The sequence below is a fragment of the Dasypus novemcinctus genome, chromosome 4 (assembly GCF_030445035.2).
Source record: "Dasypus novemcinctus isolate mDasNov1 chromosome 4, mDasNov1.1.hap2, whole genome shotgun sequence".
NCBI classification, from domain to species: domain Eukaryota; kingdom Metazoa; phylum Chordata; class Mammalia; order Cingulata; family Dasypodidae; genus Dasypus; species Dasypus novemcinctus.
Window position 1 is genome coordinate 30608342 of NC_080676.1, and position 15330 is coordinate 30623671.

The window sequence follows — 15330 nt, forward strand, 5'->3', positions numbered from 1 at the left end:
ATTAAAGAGTGAAAATCAACATTGGTTGTTTTGGTTTAAATGCCCATATTCACCATCCTATCTACTAAAATTTTGACTTTATATAGTTAGATTACATTATAATTATAATTCATTTCTTTTCCTAAAGAGGTGTCTCTGTACAAAGGTAATCAGAAAATCTTATCATTCATAATTCGGTATCTGTTTACCGAATTTAATGCCATACGATATCTGTTTCAGGAAATAGTATTAGTACACATTTTATAATTAAAGATTAAACACTGGTTAAAGTCCAAAACAATGAAAATGATTCCAAAATTAACATCAGGGCCAGTTTTTATTAAAATAAGATGGTTCTGACTTTAATGATTTGTTTAAAAAAAAATCAGATGATGATCATCAGAAAATATATTCATATCTAAAACTCACACTTTTTTTTACAGCAGTTTAGTTTGCTGTGCTGACACCTATATTCAAGTATAGAGTCAGTCAAAATGTAAATATTTTATTGCTGTCATTTTTTCCTTTCGAAATGAATAACCATTGTAAAAAAATAATTCAAACAATTTGAAGAAAGCAAAAAACCTTATGAGATCTTACATCCATAGAGAAAACTACAGCAAACAAAAAGTATGGATATTCCAACTTACTTAACTCAATTTTGATGGACATTTATTTTATCACAAATTATTCACAATTATTAAAGAATGCATACAGGGAAGCGGTTGTGGCTCAACTGACAAAGCATCTGCCTACCATATGGAGGGTCCAGGGTTCGATACCCGGGGCCTCCTGACCCATGTGGAGCTGGCCCACACGCAGTGCTGCCATGTGCAAGGAGTGCCATTCCACACAGGGGTGTCCCCCATGTAGGGGTGCCCCACACACAAGGAGTGCACCCCACAAGGAGAGCCGCCCTGCACAAAAAAAGCACAGCCCACCCAGGAGTGGCACCGCACACATGGAGAGATGATGCAGCAAGATGACGCAAGAAAAAGAGCGACACAGTTTCTTGGTGCCACATGACAAGAATGCAAGCAGACACAGAAGAACACACAGGGAATGGACATAGAGAGCAGACAACAGGGGTGAAGGGAAGAGAAACAAATAAATCTTAAAAAAAAAAAAGAATGCATACAGTGAATATATATCTCTGCAAGTCCACCCTACTTATTTCCTTAATACAACTTCTAGAAACACAAATACTGTATCATAGGGTATAAACTTTAAAAACTTAATGTATACTGTCAAACTGCCCTTTGAAAAGACTGTATTGATTTATTAAAATACTATGCTATATTCGAGTGTGTTTCCTCAATGCTTGAAAACATAATTAGGTTTATCAAGATCTTAATATCCTTAATTCAGAAACATTTCTTGATACAGGAATTGTTCTTTCTTGCTACGGAAACAAGCAGGAAATAAATACTAAAGCCAATGAAAGGTATTACCTAATAAATACCAAATGTATATACTTCAATTAATATTTGAGGATTAGTGGTTTGACCTTCACAAAAGGCTATTAGTATATGAAAAGAATGTCTGTTCATTTGAAAAAGTGACATCATATTAATATGTATTATTTCCTTGTCTCAATACTAAGAGCTTTTGCTCTTCTAAACAGGACTACAGCATTTCACCCTGTTTCAAGGGGCAAGCATCTCTATATGTACAAATAATACTAGCAATGTAAGTACGTAGTGAAATACACTTAGATAATTATTAATAAATGCCATTTATGCCATTGATGTAAGCCTTTACTAACAGCATACATTAACGCATAACATTCTTTTATAAATAAATAAGTTTATTTGAAACTGTGGGAATAAATATGACAAATATGATTTTTAGATAGCTGATATCTTTTGAATGGCAAAACGTCTTTTTATTTTAAGAATATATGACATACAGAAGCTGAACTGGCAAGGAATGAATTCTCCCCTAAAGCTTCCAGAGGGAGTACAGACTGCCAACACCTTGAATTTAGCCCAGTAAAGTTGATTTCAGACCTATGGCCTTCAGAACTGTAAGAGAATAAATTTCTGTTGTTTTAAGCTAAAAAAAATAATAAAAGTAAGATATAACTAAATACTTAAGTCATGTATTTCAAATTAAACTTTCATGTAACATTTTCTTGATGATTCAAGGTCATCAATATGTGACCATACTCTTCAGTAGGTGATAGTTTTTATACTCAACCTATTGGTTCATCAGAATAATTACCATACCATTCAGCTACACAGTTCTGTGCATTTAGTTTTCTCTATGTTCCTTTGCAAGACAGTCACTTTTCTTCCTTTTATTGTGGTAGCCTCTAACAGCCCACCAGCACCATTCCTCTTCTGGTTTGCTATTTGTAAAAGGCTGTGGGCTAAAAAATTTGATAATGAACACTTTTAAGAACTGTCTAGGTGGTGAGTGAGAGGATGAGGAATAAAGTATATGATTTTAGTGTAAAGGTTTTATGGATAGCTATTTTAGCTAATTGTCATACTTTATTTTGGGTTTTTTTGAGTTGTAACTTTCTAAATACAACCTCTGATTCAGATAGGTATCCCTGAACTAGGCAGGCTGATTCACAGTTTTCATGGAAATATGTGCGTTCCTGAATAATAACTATTCCAAATGTAGTTTAGGTAGTTAGCCTGGAATTTCTCAGTCCTGTACACATTAAAGGACTTGGTAGGAATACCATTTTTCAAACTTTATGTCACAGCCCAGTGGCACTTCATGAAATCAATGACTTTCAATCAATATTTTAAAACAAAAACAGAACAAAATAGAAAATAGGTAGACTAATGAGGACAAAACTATTTCAGAGTTATTTGCTTATTTTGCTCTCATTCTCTCATGTTATCACTCTGATATTTACTTGTATTTATTCTCATCATTTAAAAATAAGTTAATAAGTTACTAAGAAAGTAATCCTGAAACTAAAGAGTTTCAGAGCCACTGATAGAAGAAGTGTATTTATTCTTTTTCTTTTAAAATATATTATAGTAGAAACAGATTGACTCTAAACAAGTAATGTATCATTCTGTAAACAACATACTTTAAAGAGTACTTTATCGCTATTTGAGATATTTTAAACCCAAATCCAACAAACATAAAAAAAAAACTACCTTTCTGCCTGCAGAATTAAACTAACAGTTCCTTCTTTGAGATCAAATATAAGTGGTGTATTCCAGTTCTTCGTACTAAAAGACAAATAAAATGGACATTAGCATTTTAAAACACGAAATACCTTTCTCTAAGTAGAGGACTAATTTAAACAAAGTGACTTCAGTTTCACTGTTAACTCTATACATATATCTATTACAGCATTGGCATATTGTTCTGTAACCAGGCACACTTCTATATTCGCAAGTAGAAAATAGAGGATCTGTGTCTTTAGCACCCAGCATATAGTAGGCATTCTAACATTTATTAGCTGTATGAATTTGGGCAAGTCATCCAATGTTTCTCAATGGAAGCAAAAGCAGCATGGCATAGTTAATAGAAGATGGGTTTTAACTAGATAGATAGGAATTAGAAATATGGTTCCCTACCGGCTGGCAGCATGATCTTAGCAGGCTTAACCTCCCAAGCATCAGCTTCCTCATTCTAAAAATGGGGGAAATTATGACTTATGTAAAACGTCTAGCAAACTGCTAGCAATATAGCAGGTATTCAACAAACTGAAGCCATATTAACATTATGAACATGATTATCTTTCCTACAGGTCTCCCAATAGTATTGTTGGGCTGAAATGAAAAGATTTCTGTAAAGTATTCTATAAACTGTAAAATATTGTATATATGTGAGCTACAATGATGCTTATTGAATAAACAGATGAATAAATGAACAAAACACTCCTTTTATTTTTACGGTAATATGATTCAAAGGTTGGGATGGGTGGAGAGAACATTTACAAATTTAAAAACCTATCCCAAATTAGTGAACTTGTTTCACAATTTAAAATGTTTTATTACTCCTATATATATAGAACCCCTCTCAATTACTTTCATAGAACTCATTCTTTAAATTAGATTAAATGTCATATTCAAATTCAACAGATAGGGATGAAGGTTACATTAAGTAGGCAAATTGGTAGGAAATTAATTAGCTAGTACAAAGATTCTGATACTCATTTTAATGAGTAATTTGCATATATAAAACAAAAGAACAGATTAGTAATACTTAGTAATTCTGGAGTTCACTGGTATGATGAAGATGTGTGTGTCTGTTCTTCAGAAAAAAATCATGACATGCTTCATTTTTTTCAGGCACTAGAATTAGTCTTCATTCTTCTTCAAAAGAACTCATAAGAAGCACTGATTACATGAGGGTTTCTTTTTTTTTTTTTGTAATTTTTAAAAAAGATTTATTTCTCCCCACTCCCACCCCCAGATTCTCCCCTCCCCCCCATTTTCTCCTCTCTGTGTTCATTCGCTGTGTGTTCTGTGTCTGCTTGTATTCTCATTAGGCAGCTCTGGGAACTGATCCTGGGACCTTCTGGAGTGCGAAAGATGATTACTCTCTTACGCCACCTCAGCTCCCTGTTCTGCTATGTCTTCTTATTTTCTCTCCTCTGTGTCTCTTGTTGCATAATCTTGCTGCACCAGCTCTCTGCGTCGGCTGGCACTCCTGCGTGGGGTCGAATTCCCACACGGGCTGGTACTCTGCATGGGCCAGCTTGTCATGTGGGCCAGCTTGCTCTCATCAGGAGGACCTGGGCATCGAATCCTGGACCTCCTATATGGTAGACAGGAGCTCAATTGGTTGAGCCACATCCGTTTCCCAAGGGTTTCTTTTTAATGAACCTTTTATAAAATATCTAAGATTGTGGACCACTAAGGTAGATGTATACACACACATACCCCTTACACACACACACACATATATATACACACATATACATATATACATGGGGGAAAATGTCAACTCCTTAAGCTATAATGCTGAATAAAAGAGTATTTTCTACATGTTTGAAAAATAAAATCAAACTTTAATGTAGAATGCTTGTATATTATTTTCCTGATGTGGAAGTTCTTTAAATATAAACCTGGCATTTATTTTTATTGGTATTGTTTTAAAATTATATTTTTATTATCAAAACAGTTAATGAGAACTTGGATTCAAATATCAGCTCTTCCTTTAGGAAAAGTAATTTGACTCAGGGCAAATTCATCACTGTGCACTTTAGGTTCTTCATCTTAAAAATAGGAATAATAATAACCACAGGGTAAATTAGATCATGAACAGAAAGGACAGTATAATAGCGTCCAATAAATGACAGTTGTTACTATCTAAAACACTAACAATAGTTTTTTGGTTTTTTTTTTGAGATACTGGGGATTGAACCCAGAACCTCATACATGGGAAGGAGGCACTCAACCACTGAGCTACATCTGCTCCCCAATGAGAATTGGTTCCTTTGTTTTTTGGTTTTTTTTGGAGGTGCTGGGACTTAAACCTGGGACCTTGTCCATGGGAAGCAAGCACTCAACCACTTGGGCTACATCCATTCCCCAATAGAAGGTTTTTAATTTAATGAAATATCTTTTAGTGGTACAGTTCTCACTACTCTTCCTCCCTGGTATTTCAGCTTAATAAATACATTGTACCTTAATAAATGTCATGGCATTCAGAGAGGGAAAGCAAGGAGAAATCAGAAAAGAGAGAAAAGGGAAATCAGAAAAGAAAAGCAATCTTATATTTTGCCACCCACTAATTGGTATGGGAAAAGTAGGATGATGAAAAAAAATTAAATAGTAGCTGCTGAACAACTTTGACAACTATTTTAAAAAATAACCTCACTAATACAAGATTTGATACTGACCTTACAATTTCAAACATTATGTCCTTGCCTCTATAACTAGCAGGAAAAATTTTTCACATTTAGGGCACTTAAGAGTCTATCTATCTTCAAACAAATAAGAAACCCTAAGTGAAGACATCGTCTCTATTTCCCTTAACCCCATGAAAATTAATTATTCAAACACCTATATGCACTAAATGACCATGAGAGGATTTTCTCACATTTCATAATCCCATCCCCATTTCTCAGCTTTTTAACTTTGTATCTTTCTTAATTTTTCCCAGAACCTAAACCTGTTCATCCTCCTCTTTGATAGAAACATTTTCACATAAAATTGAGCTGCTTGTTTCTTTGTCCTTTCTCCATTTATTTCCTATTTCATTACTCTAGACATAGTTGTTATCCCAAGTTGCAGATTCTATTACTAGCAGATTTACACATGGTAAATGAGAATTTGTTAATATACAGTTGAAGCAGTTGTTATTTAAATTGGATAACTTTGTTGCTTATTATTGAGTTTTGGGGTACCAGGAAAACACTAATAAAATTCATTTATTGTGAAGCATATGACAACATGGATGAACCTGGAGGACATTATGTTGAGTGAAACAAGCCAGACACAAAAGGCCAAATAACGTATAACTGCACTATTATGAAATAAATATACTATGTAAACTCATGGAGTTAATAATTAGAATATAAGACACCAGAAAATAGGAGGAGGGTAGAGAATGGAAAGCTAAAGTTTAATCTGTGCAGAATAGGTAAAAAGGTTGTTTGTAAATCTTTGGAAATGAATAGAAATGGTTAAATCATATGGTGTTTGGAATAAGCAGTGATAGTCTATGGGTGGGACAGTGGTTAGAAAAGGAAAGTCTAATTTTATGTATATTACCAAAAGGAAAGCTAAAAACGTTAACATTAAACTTGTATAAGATAGTAAAATCTCATGTAAAACACAAAAATGGGTGATTTTGCATATATAAGATTATTTTTACAGAATATAAATACAGAATATACTAGAATAATAAAGAATAGCAGCTATGTAGTCCAGGCAAGGCATAGTGTTTTGTTTTTTGTTATTGTTATTATTGAATAGTGAAAGTGCCCTGGGAGTGATCGTGGTGATGAATGTACAAACATGTAATTACACTGAATACCTTCAATTGTACTCTTTGGATGGATTTATGCTTTAGTAATATGTATCAATAAAATTGAAAAAATGACTAAGAAAAGAAAAATACGAATGTACAAAATAAATGAGAGAGATGGAAATGAAATAGCAGCTATGTATTACAGGAGAAGCTTAGAGAGATTGAGAGGTAAATATTAAGGGGAAGAATTTTTTTGATTTATTTTTACTATTAATATTGGAATAATGAAAATATTCTAATGGTGATTGAATTGATGAATGCATAACTATGTGATTTTACCAAATACCACTGACTGTACATATTGGATAGACTGTATGCTTTTTAATATGTATCAATAAAACAGATTTAAAATTTTTTAAATGATGCAATAAAAAGGTATTTTCTGTTAAAAAATTCATTTATTCATCCAGAAGTATTTATTTATTAAGTATCTATTAAGTAATTTATTTATTAAGTACCTACATGTTAGGCACTTTGCTAGGTATTGGACATACAGTATGAATAAGACACATATAACCTCTATCCTCCATTTTATATTTAATGATTAAGCTACAATTAAATAATGTTATAAATACAAACACAAAATATTTTTTAAAAATCTTTATTCTCAACTCTTGAAAGTGTCATAGGGATTACTTGAGTTTTGGAGAGTTGAGGAATTAGCCACTGGTATCCTAGAGCCAGCTTGTACTGATGGTTAAATTTTTAGGAATTTTGCAAGCTAGTAACTATACAGACATTGTTAAAAATTAAATTATATAAAAGTACAATTAAGTAAATTATATTCAAAACAAAGCTAATAAATACTCAAAACTCATCACTTCCAGGTTATTTTATTACATTTTGTGATTGTCTTTGCACTTGAGAATTATTTACATCTATTGGATCTATATGGTAAAAATACTACAAAACAGTTTGCTATTGTGCTTCTCCAACTCCACTTTCAGTGACATCACATTGGTTGCTTATAATCTGCCATGGTGGAAGTATTTACATCATGGAAATAGGCTAGAACTACAAATCAGGTTTGTATGTTTCCAGAAAGCCAGTTGTTAAACATTATCAGCACATCACTGAGTTACCCCTTTAAAATACCAAATATGTTTTTAAACAGTTTAAGGTGCAAGTTTTTTTTAATGTATTCAATCATTCCCTGCCTTCTAATATAGAGTTTATTGAATACATTTCCTTTCATCAGATCTAGACAATTCTGAGTCATCTACATGAACATCCATGATTATCATGAGCTATGTTATTATGCCTAGATACTTCCTTGTACCCTTACTGAATAGCTTTCAGCTACTCCTGCTTGTTGTCAGCCTGCTAGCTGTCCCCTCTCCCAGTGAATGGGTGTACATTTCCTATCACTTAGCTGTTCCTAATCTGCTCTGGGCTTTGAAATCAAAGCAAAGTAAACGCTATCTCAGAGAAGGCATTTCCTATGAGGAAAGTAATTCTCAACCCTTGATATACAATATTTATTGGATCTATGTTAACTGCTTATAGCTCACTTTTTATCACTTCCTATTTTGGGGTAAGTTTGGATTGGTAAGATTCTAAGAAAGTTAGTTTAAACCAGACCATGTTGAAAAGAAAGCTTGAAAATAAATTTCTCATCACAGAGCAAACTTGATTTTTAAGAAATGCAAGATGCTTACGAGAACACATAACATTGAAGAGATGTTGAAACAACTAAGTGTGCATAGTTCAAAGATGCTTTAATGACTCTATCACGGAATTCCAGTAAATCCACAGCATCATTAAGAACATTGCGAACCTAAACAAGGAAAAATGAAATTACCAACAAACAACATAATAACACATCAAAATTTTAAACAGTACCTAAATAGATAAGTTAGCAACATTTCAAAACATAAAAATCCCATACACTCTTGATAACTTAGTCTTCATTTAAAAAAAAACAAAAGAATTCAACAGGAACAAGGCATAATATGGTATATGTGGGTATTAATCAATCAACAAAAGTAGATACAGAACACCTCTTAGAAATAAGCACAAAAAGACCATAAGGATTGCTAAACTGCAAGCCAAATTGAATGATATAGTAATAATGTGAAAATGCCATAACATAGAGACAATCTGTGACATATTGGAGTTGAAAAGAGACTACGTGATTTCCACCCCAAATGTTAAGAATATTTCTTTTTAGCGTTAGTTTTAATTTTAAAATTGAAGAAATCTAGAAATAGAAGAAAGAGAGAGACTTTGAAAATCAAAACTGGGGTCATTAATAAAGAAACTAATTGCATAGTGAGGAAACCAAGCTACACTGAGGGTGGGAAGTATTTCTATATGCGAAAATAAGAGATAATGTATAAAAAAGCCAAGCACCAAATAGCAAAGGGAGATCTGCTTATGACAGTCAAAACTACTAAAAAAGTTTGAACAGAATAAAGGTTGCCAAGATTTTGACACTTGGCAGTATTGGCCAAAATCTTGAAGTAGGTGGACAATCTGCAACAAATTTTAAAAAATGTTGGCTGAGTTCAACTTAACCAATTGCTACTCAATACCAGAATGGGTAAGGCAGTAGAGTAAGAGGTGAAAATTAGAGAAAAAGAACTTAACTGTGCCTAGAAGTTAGTACTTTAAAAAATTCTTCTACAAATGGTATTTGTCCAAATAAATGTTACAAATATAACAGTAATAAAGAATAAAAGGGTATGAAAACAAAGATGGAAAGATAAAGTCAAATTTCAGGAATTCAAAATTGTGCAAAGCTTGACCCTATATTAAAAGAAAAAAGTGTCTTCTTTCTAATTTCTAAATCCATGTCACTAAGATATGTAATAAACAGACTTTTGTACATTAAGTTGACTATCTAACCACCATTTCATTTATCATAGAAACATATTCAAACCTAACAGAAATATATTCTTATGGCTACAATCCATTATATATTTGAAACTTCCTGTAAAATGTTTCATACTTATTTTCCTACTAAAATCTGACAATTCTACCTAGCGGACTGGAAGAGGACACCATGCCTGGAAAAACTGATATTTAAGGATTGAAAGAACTCTAAACAATGGATAAAGGTAGTTATTGTGAAGATTATTTTAAACATGTCAATGAACTATGATTTTCTCATCTATAAAACAGGAAAAAAGTAATACTTACCATAGACTCTAAAGTTTAGAGCTATTATGAAGATTAAATGGGATAAATTATTTTAAAGCATTTGTGCTTGACACATAGTAGATACCAGGTAAGTTTTTGCTATTTCATACCTTTAATAATGCAAACCCCAAATTTAAGAATATAAAAAACACAAAGAGAAAGTGCTCCATATCTCACCCGCAAAGTTCATAGTTTGATGTCTATTGGTTCAGACCCTTTATAATATATTCAAATACATATAGTGTATGTATTTTAGATTTGTTTTTATCAAAATGGATCATACCACATATGCACTTTACCACAGCTTGCTTCTTTCACCTAAGAGTATATCTTCATCAACTTTCCATGCTACATATAGATATACCTTACTCATTTTCATGGCTGCATGGTATTCCATTGGTGATTAGCTATTTACGCTGTTTTCAATTTTTCCTACTATTATTGATTTTGTGAACATCATTGTATAATTGTGCAAGTATGAAGCTGCTGGGTTAAGGAGGATGCCCATTTTATATTTTTATACATATAACTTACTATATTGCCTTCAAAAAAATTAAACAAATTTTCATACCCATCAAGATTTGATTTCCTATACCTATAAGAAGACTGGAGATTTACAATCTTTAATTTAATAATAGTTTAAAAAACAAAACAAAAAATAATGTTTTCTTTATGTTTAAGAGTCTTTACAGTAAAGACTACCTAAAGAGTTGCTGACCAAAAAATATTTAGCATTAATAGAAAGTTACATGCATAATCGGTAACAAACGCAAACCTAAGAAGTAAGAGAAATCTTACACCTGGATGCAATAAGAAGATAAATTATTAAGAGAATACACTATATAGGTTTGATCTCTGTATTTCAAAAATGGAAAAAGTCCATAAAAGCAAGAAAAAAAAATCATATTCTATGTAGTAAAATGAAAGAACTAGGGTTATTTAGCTTGAGAAATGTCAAATTGTTTTTTCTTTTTTTAAGTTTCCAAAGACTAACCCACAAGAGAAAGATGAATTAAAGCAAAAATAATTCTGTTGACCTTAAATTTGTATCCACAAAATCAATTTATATCCACATATTTTACACATATATCCATACACATACAATCAGAGCCAAGAACTATTCCTACATGTAAGTAATATTTGTGAAGTCTTGTTTCTGCAAACAATAAGCCTTCGATTATGTCACTAGCTCCTTAACTGCCTATAATCTTGTTCAAAGCACTTATAACTACTAGGTATATTATATTTTCATTATTAATACATTTTTACTATCTGCTCCCCAACTCCCATCCCAAATAAAATATTATTCCCAAACAAGAAATAGCAAAGTTATATACACATTTACTCTTTGATCCAGCAATCTCACTTCTAGAATTCTATCCCAAAGATAAACTAGCAAAATTATGAAATAACAATATGCACAAGGCTATTCACAATTTGTAATAGCAAAGACTGGAAACAGCCCAGATATCCACCAATAGGGGAAAAGTTGAATAAACAAAGGTACATTTACATAATACAATACTGAATAGCTGAAAAAAGGAATGAGGAAGATGTGTGGCATGATATACAGGATATACTGTAAAGTAAAAAATGTAAGATGCAGAACAGAGTGTATATTGTGATACCTTTTTATCTAAAAAGGGGGAGGGTATGAAAATTCATGGGTTTGCTTATTAAAAAACAAGAAATTTTAAATAGTATTCACTAGGTATGTTATTATTTGTATTTTCATTCTTAAACTATATTTTTCCCTAAGAGAAAAGAGTTGCAAATTAAAAAAAAACAAGAGTACTCTGCAATCTTACATTTGAATTCAAAACTCAGTATGAACTTATGATACATGGGATAAGATGGATGAATCTTGAGGACCTTATGTTGAGTGAAGCAAGCCAGGCATAGAAGGACAAATACTACATGACCTCTCTGATATGAAATAAGCAAACCAAGCTGTCTCAGAGAGCTAGGGACTGGATGATAGGCTTACAGGGAATTGTGGGGGAGAGGAAGATTGTGAGCTGACGCCTACACGGCTGAAATCTATGATAAAGTGGAGGTCAGCTAACAGGGAGGTAAAGATGGTCAACCACCACAGAAGGGAACCTAGAGTGCCTACAACCCCAAGCAGGAGAATCGCATCCATCAACCATGTGGGATCTAAGCCCCCTCTCAATATAGAGGTGGAGTGGACATCACTATTCCAGGGTCCACAGGATGCAGGAATAAAATATGGATTAGGGTAGACTTACTGGTATTCTACTATAGAACTATTGTAGTATTGATGTGGAGAAAGTGGCCACGGTAGTTGCTGAGGGCAGGGAGCGGGAAGAAGAGATGTGATGTGGTGGCATTTTCGGGACTTGGATTTGTCCTAAATGATATTGCAGGGACAGATGCTGGACATTATATATCCTGCCATAACCCACTAAGAGTACTGGGGGAGAGTGTAAACTACAGTGTAATCTATAATACATGCAGTGCAGTAGTGCTCCAAAATGTATTCACCAAATGCAGTGAATGTGCCACAATGACTAAAGAAGTTGTTGACGTGGGAGGAGTGCCGGGGGGGGCGGTATATGGGAACCTCTTATATTTTTTAATGTAACATTTTTTTGTGATCTATGTATCTTAAAAAAAAGCAATTTAAAAAATTTTAAAAAATGAAAACATTTTTCTCATGAACTATAACAAATACACAATACAAATGCATGGTGTTAATAGTAGAATGATTTGTGGAAAAAATACACCAAATATAAGCTATGGACTAAAGATGTAATATGATGATACTCTTTCATCAATTGTAACAAATGTGTCACTACAATGTAAGGTGTCAGTGGTGGGGCAATATGTGAATTCTGTTTGGTATGCATGATTGTATTATAAACTCACTTCTGAAATATAAATTAATAAATATTTAAAAAAATAAATCTTTTCTGGGAGTAATGACAAAACCAGTAGCAATGAGCACTCCTAGCATCCAGACTATGGTCTCTAAATAACATTTCCTTCCAAAAGGAACACGGCCTTCTTGGGAAAAAAAGGCTGATTCAAAGTCTGGGACACAAAATGCACAAGATGATCTTAGAATGTCTTATCAAACCAGAATGCAAAGAAGCTATTAAAATCATGTCAAAAGAACATAGGAGTCAACTGGTGAAAGATGGGACAACTTGAGCGTTTAAGAGAATAATGACTGCATTGGATTAAAACACATAAAAAATGTTAAAATCCACAAGTTCATAATGATAATATCAATAACAACAACAAAAGAAACCCATTAGGCATGCTAGGAAAACAACTCATCACTTGAAAATGGGTAAATAAAGGAAAATAATTCAACATTTGTCCCATCTCAGGGTAACTAAATGGTTGATGAGCCAATATCTTTATAGAAGAATTCTAAATAACAAATGCAGAAGGAATGCTAGAATTAAAATACTACCATTTTGCAGCTCCCAATAAAATAATGAATCTAGACAATATTTTCAAGATGGATCTAGCAAGATGAATCTGGCTGACAAACCTGAACACACTGATAAGTCTTAACATCACTAAAAGATTGTGCCTCCTGATGTGATATTATAGGAAGTCCATAGCATCACTACTAGGTATACTTTATACTTAGTAAGACTCTAAATCTAATAACCAGTCTACTGGAAATATAGGGGATAGATGAACAGGCAAAATGTCATCATACCACAGGGATGCAATCAATTAAATCCAGAATGGAGGAAATTCAACAGAATAAATGACCTGGTTTCTTTAACAAACAATAAACAAACAAATCAATCAGTAAAAACCGCTTCAGATTTAAAAAGACTTAAGGGAAACGGACTTTGGCCCAGTGGTTAGGGCGTCCGTCTACCACATGGGAGGTCCGCGGTTCAAACCCCGGGCCTCCTTGACCCATGTGGAGCTGCCCCATGTGCAGTGCTGATGCGCACAAGGAGTGCCTTGCCACGCAAGGGTGTCCCCTGCGTGGGGGAGCCCCACGCGCAAGGAGTGCGCCCGTGAGGAAAGCCGCCCAGCGTGAAAAGAAAATGCAGCCTGCCCAGGAATGGCGCCGCCCACACTTCCCGTGCCGCTGACGACAACAGAAGCGGACCAAGAAACAAGACGCAGCAAATAGACACCAAGAACAGACAACCAGGGGAGGGGGGGAAATTAAATAAATAAATAAATAAATCTTTAAAAAAAATAAATAAATAAATAAAAAATATAAAAAGACTTAAGAGACAAATTAACTAAATGCAATGTATAGACTTTGTTTCCTAATACAAACTATAAAAGTATATTTAGAAAATAATTGGAGAAATGTAAACAGCTACTGTAGAAAGACATTTAGGAGACAGTTGGAGAAATGTCAAATATTACTGTAATTATTTTCAAGGAAAATAGTTTTTATCTTTTAAACACTAAAAAGTTTTAATAAAAAAGAGAAATGCCAGGAATAGCAATGAAGAAAAAGAATATATATTTGCTTAAGTCAGGAGAGTAGTCTGATGGCAGGTTCTTCAACAGAACTAGAGTTTTTTAGGGAATAAGAAGTCACAGTGAAAAAAAAAGGTTATAGTGGTCTGGAATCAGCAATAAGGGGTAAGGAAGACATCTACCCCATCTCTAGACCCAATGATGCATGGAATATGAAAGAAAAGCACCCCAACTTGAGATGTGTAGGGGGAAATATTTGTCTCACGAATCAGCTGCTTTTTAATTAGAACAAGAAGGTAAAGAGAGCTTTCAGTGAAAAGGTTGAGCATTGTCTGCAGGGTCACAGGTGTATGATTGCACAGGTTGTGTTTTGCACAATTCTAGGTCAATGTGAATTGTGTCCCCAGAATTGCGTCATGTACAATTTTACAAGGTAACCCTGTAAATCTCTCTTCAAACTTCCTACACTCACAACTAAACATATGTAGCTCTACACAGGAGTTAGTTGTGAGATAATAAATATTGCTATTTATTAAATTTTTGGACTATTTATTATATAGCAGTAGATAATTAATACTGTATGATTGCTAAACAGCCAAAAGAATAGACTATATGTCTGCCCAGAATCAAATGCTATCTTTTATGGTAAGCAGGCCTCCATTTCCCTTTGGGGGCTGTGATGGTTAGGCTAATGTGCCAACTTGGTTGTTGTTTGGTCAAGCAAGCACTGGGCTAATTGTAATACAAAGGCATTTCATAGACTTTAATCAGCAGTGAGTTGATTGCACCTATGGCTGATTCCATCTACAATCACCTGAGGAGATT

The 15330-nt window shown here is 33.5% G+C and overlaps 1 protein-coding gene across 3 annotated transcripts in view; it reads right to left on the reverse strand.

Moving 5' to 3' along the window:
• Nucleotides 1-15330, reverse strand: part of IFT80 (intraflagellar transport 80) — a 163454-nt gene that overhangs the window by 65568 nt on the left and 82556 nt on the right. For all 3 annotated transcript variants that reach the window (XM_071214590.1, XM_071214589.1, XM_071214591.1), the window contains 2 exons: nt 8592-8710; nt 3102-3176 (listed from right to left, as the gene is read on the reverse strand). In XM_071214590.1, the coding sequence (XP_071070691.1) occupies nt 3102-3176; nt 8592-8710 (194 nt within the window). The remainder of the gene's footprint in view (nt 1-3101; nt 3177-8591; nt 8711-15330) is intronic.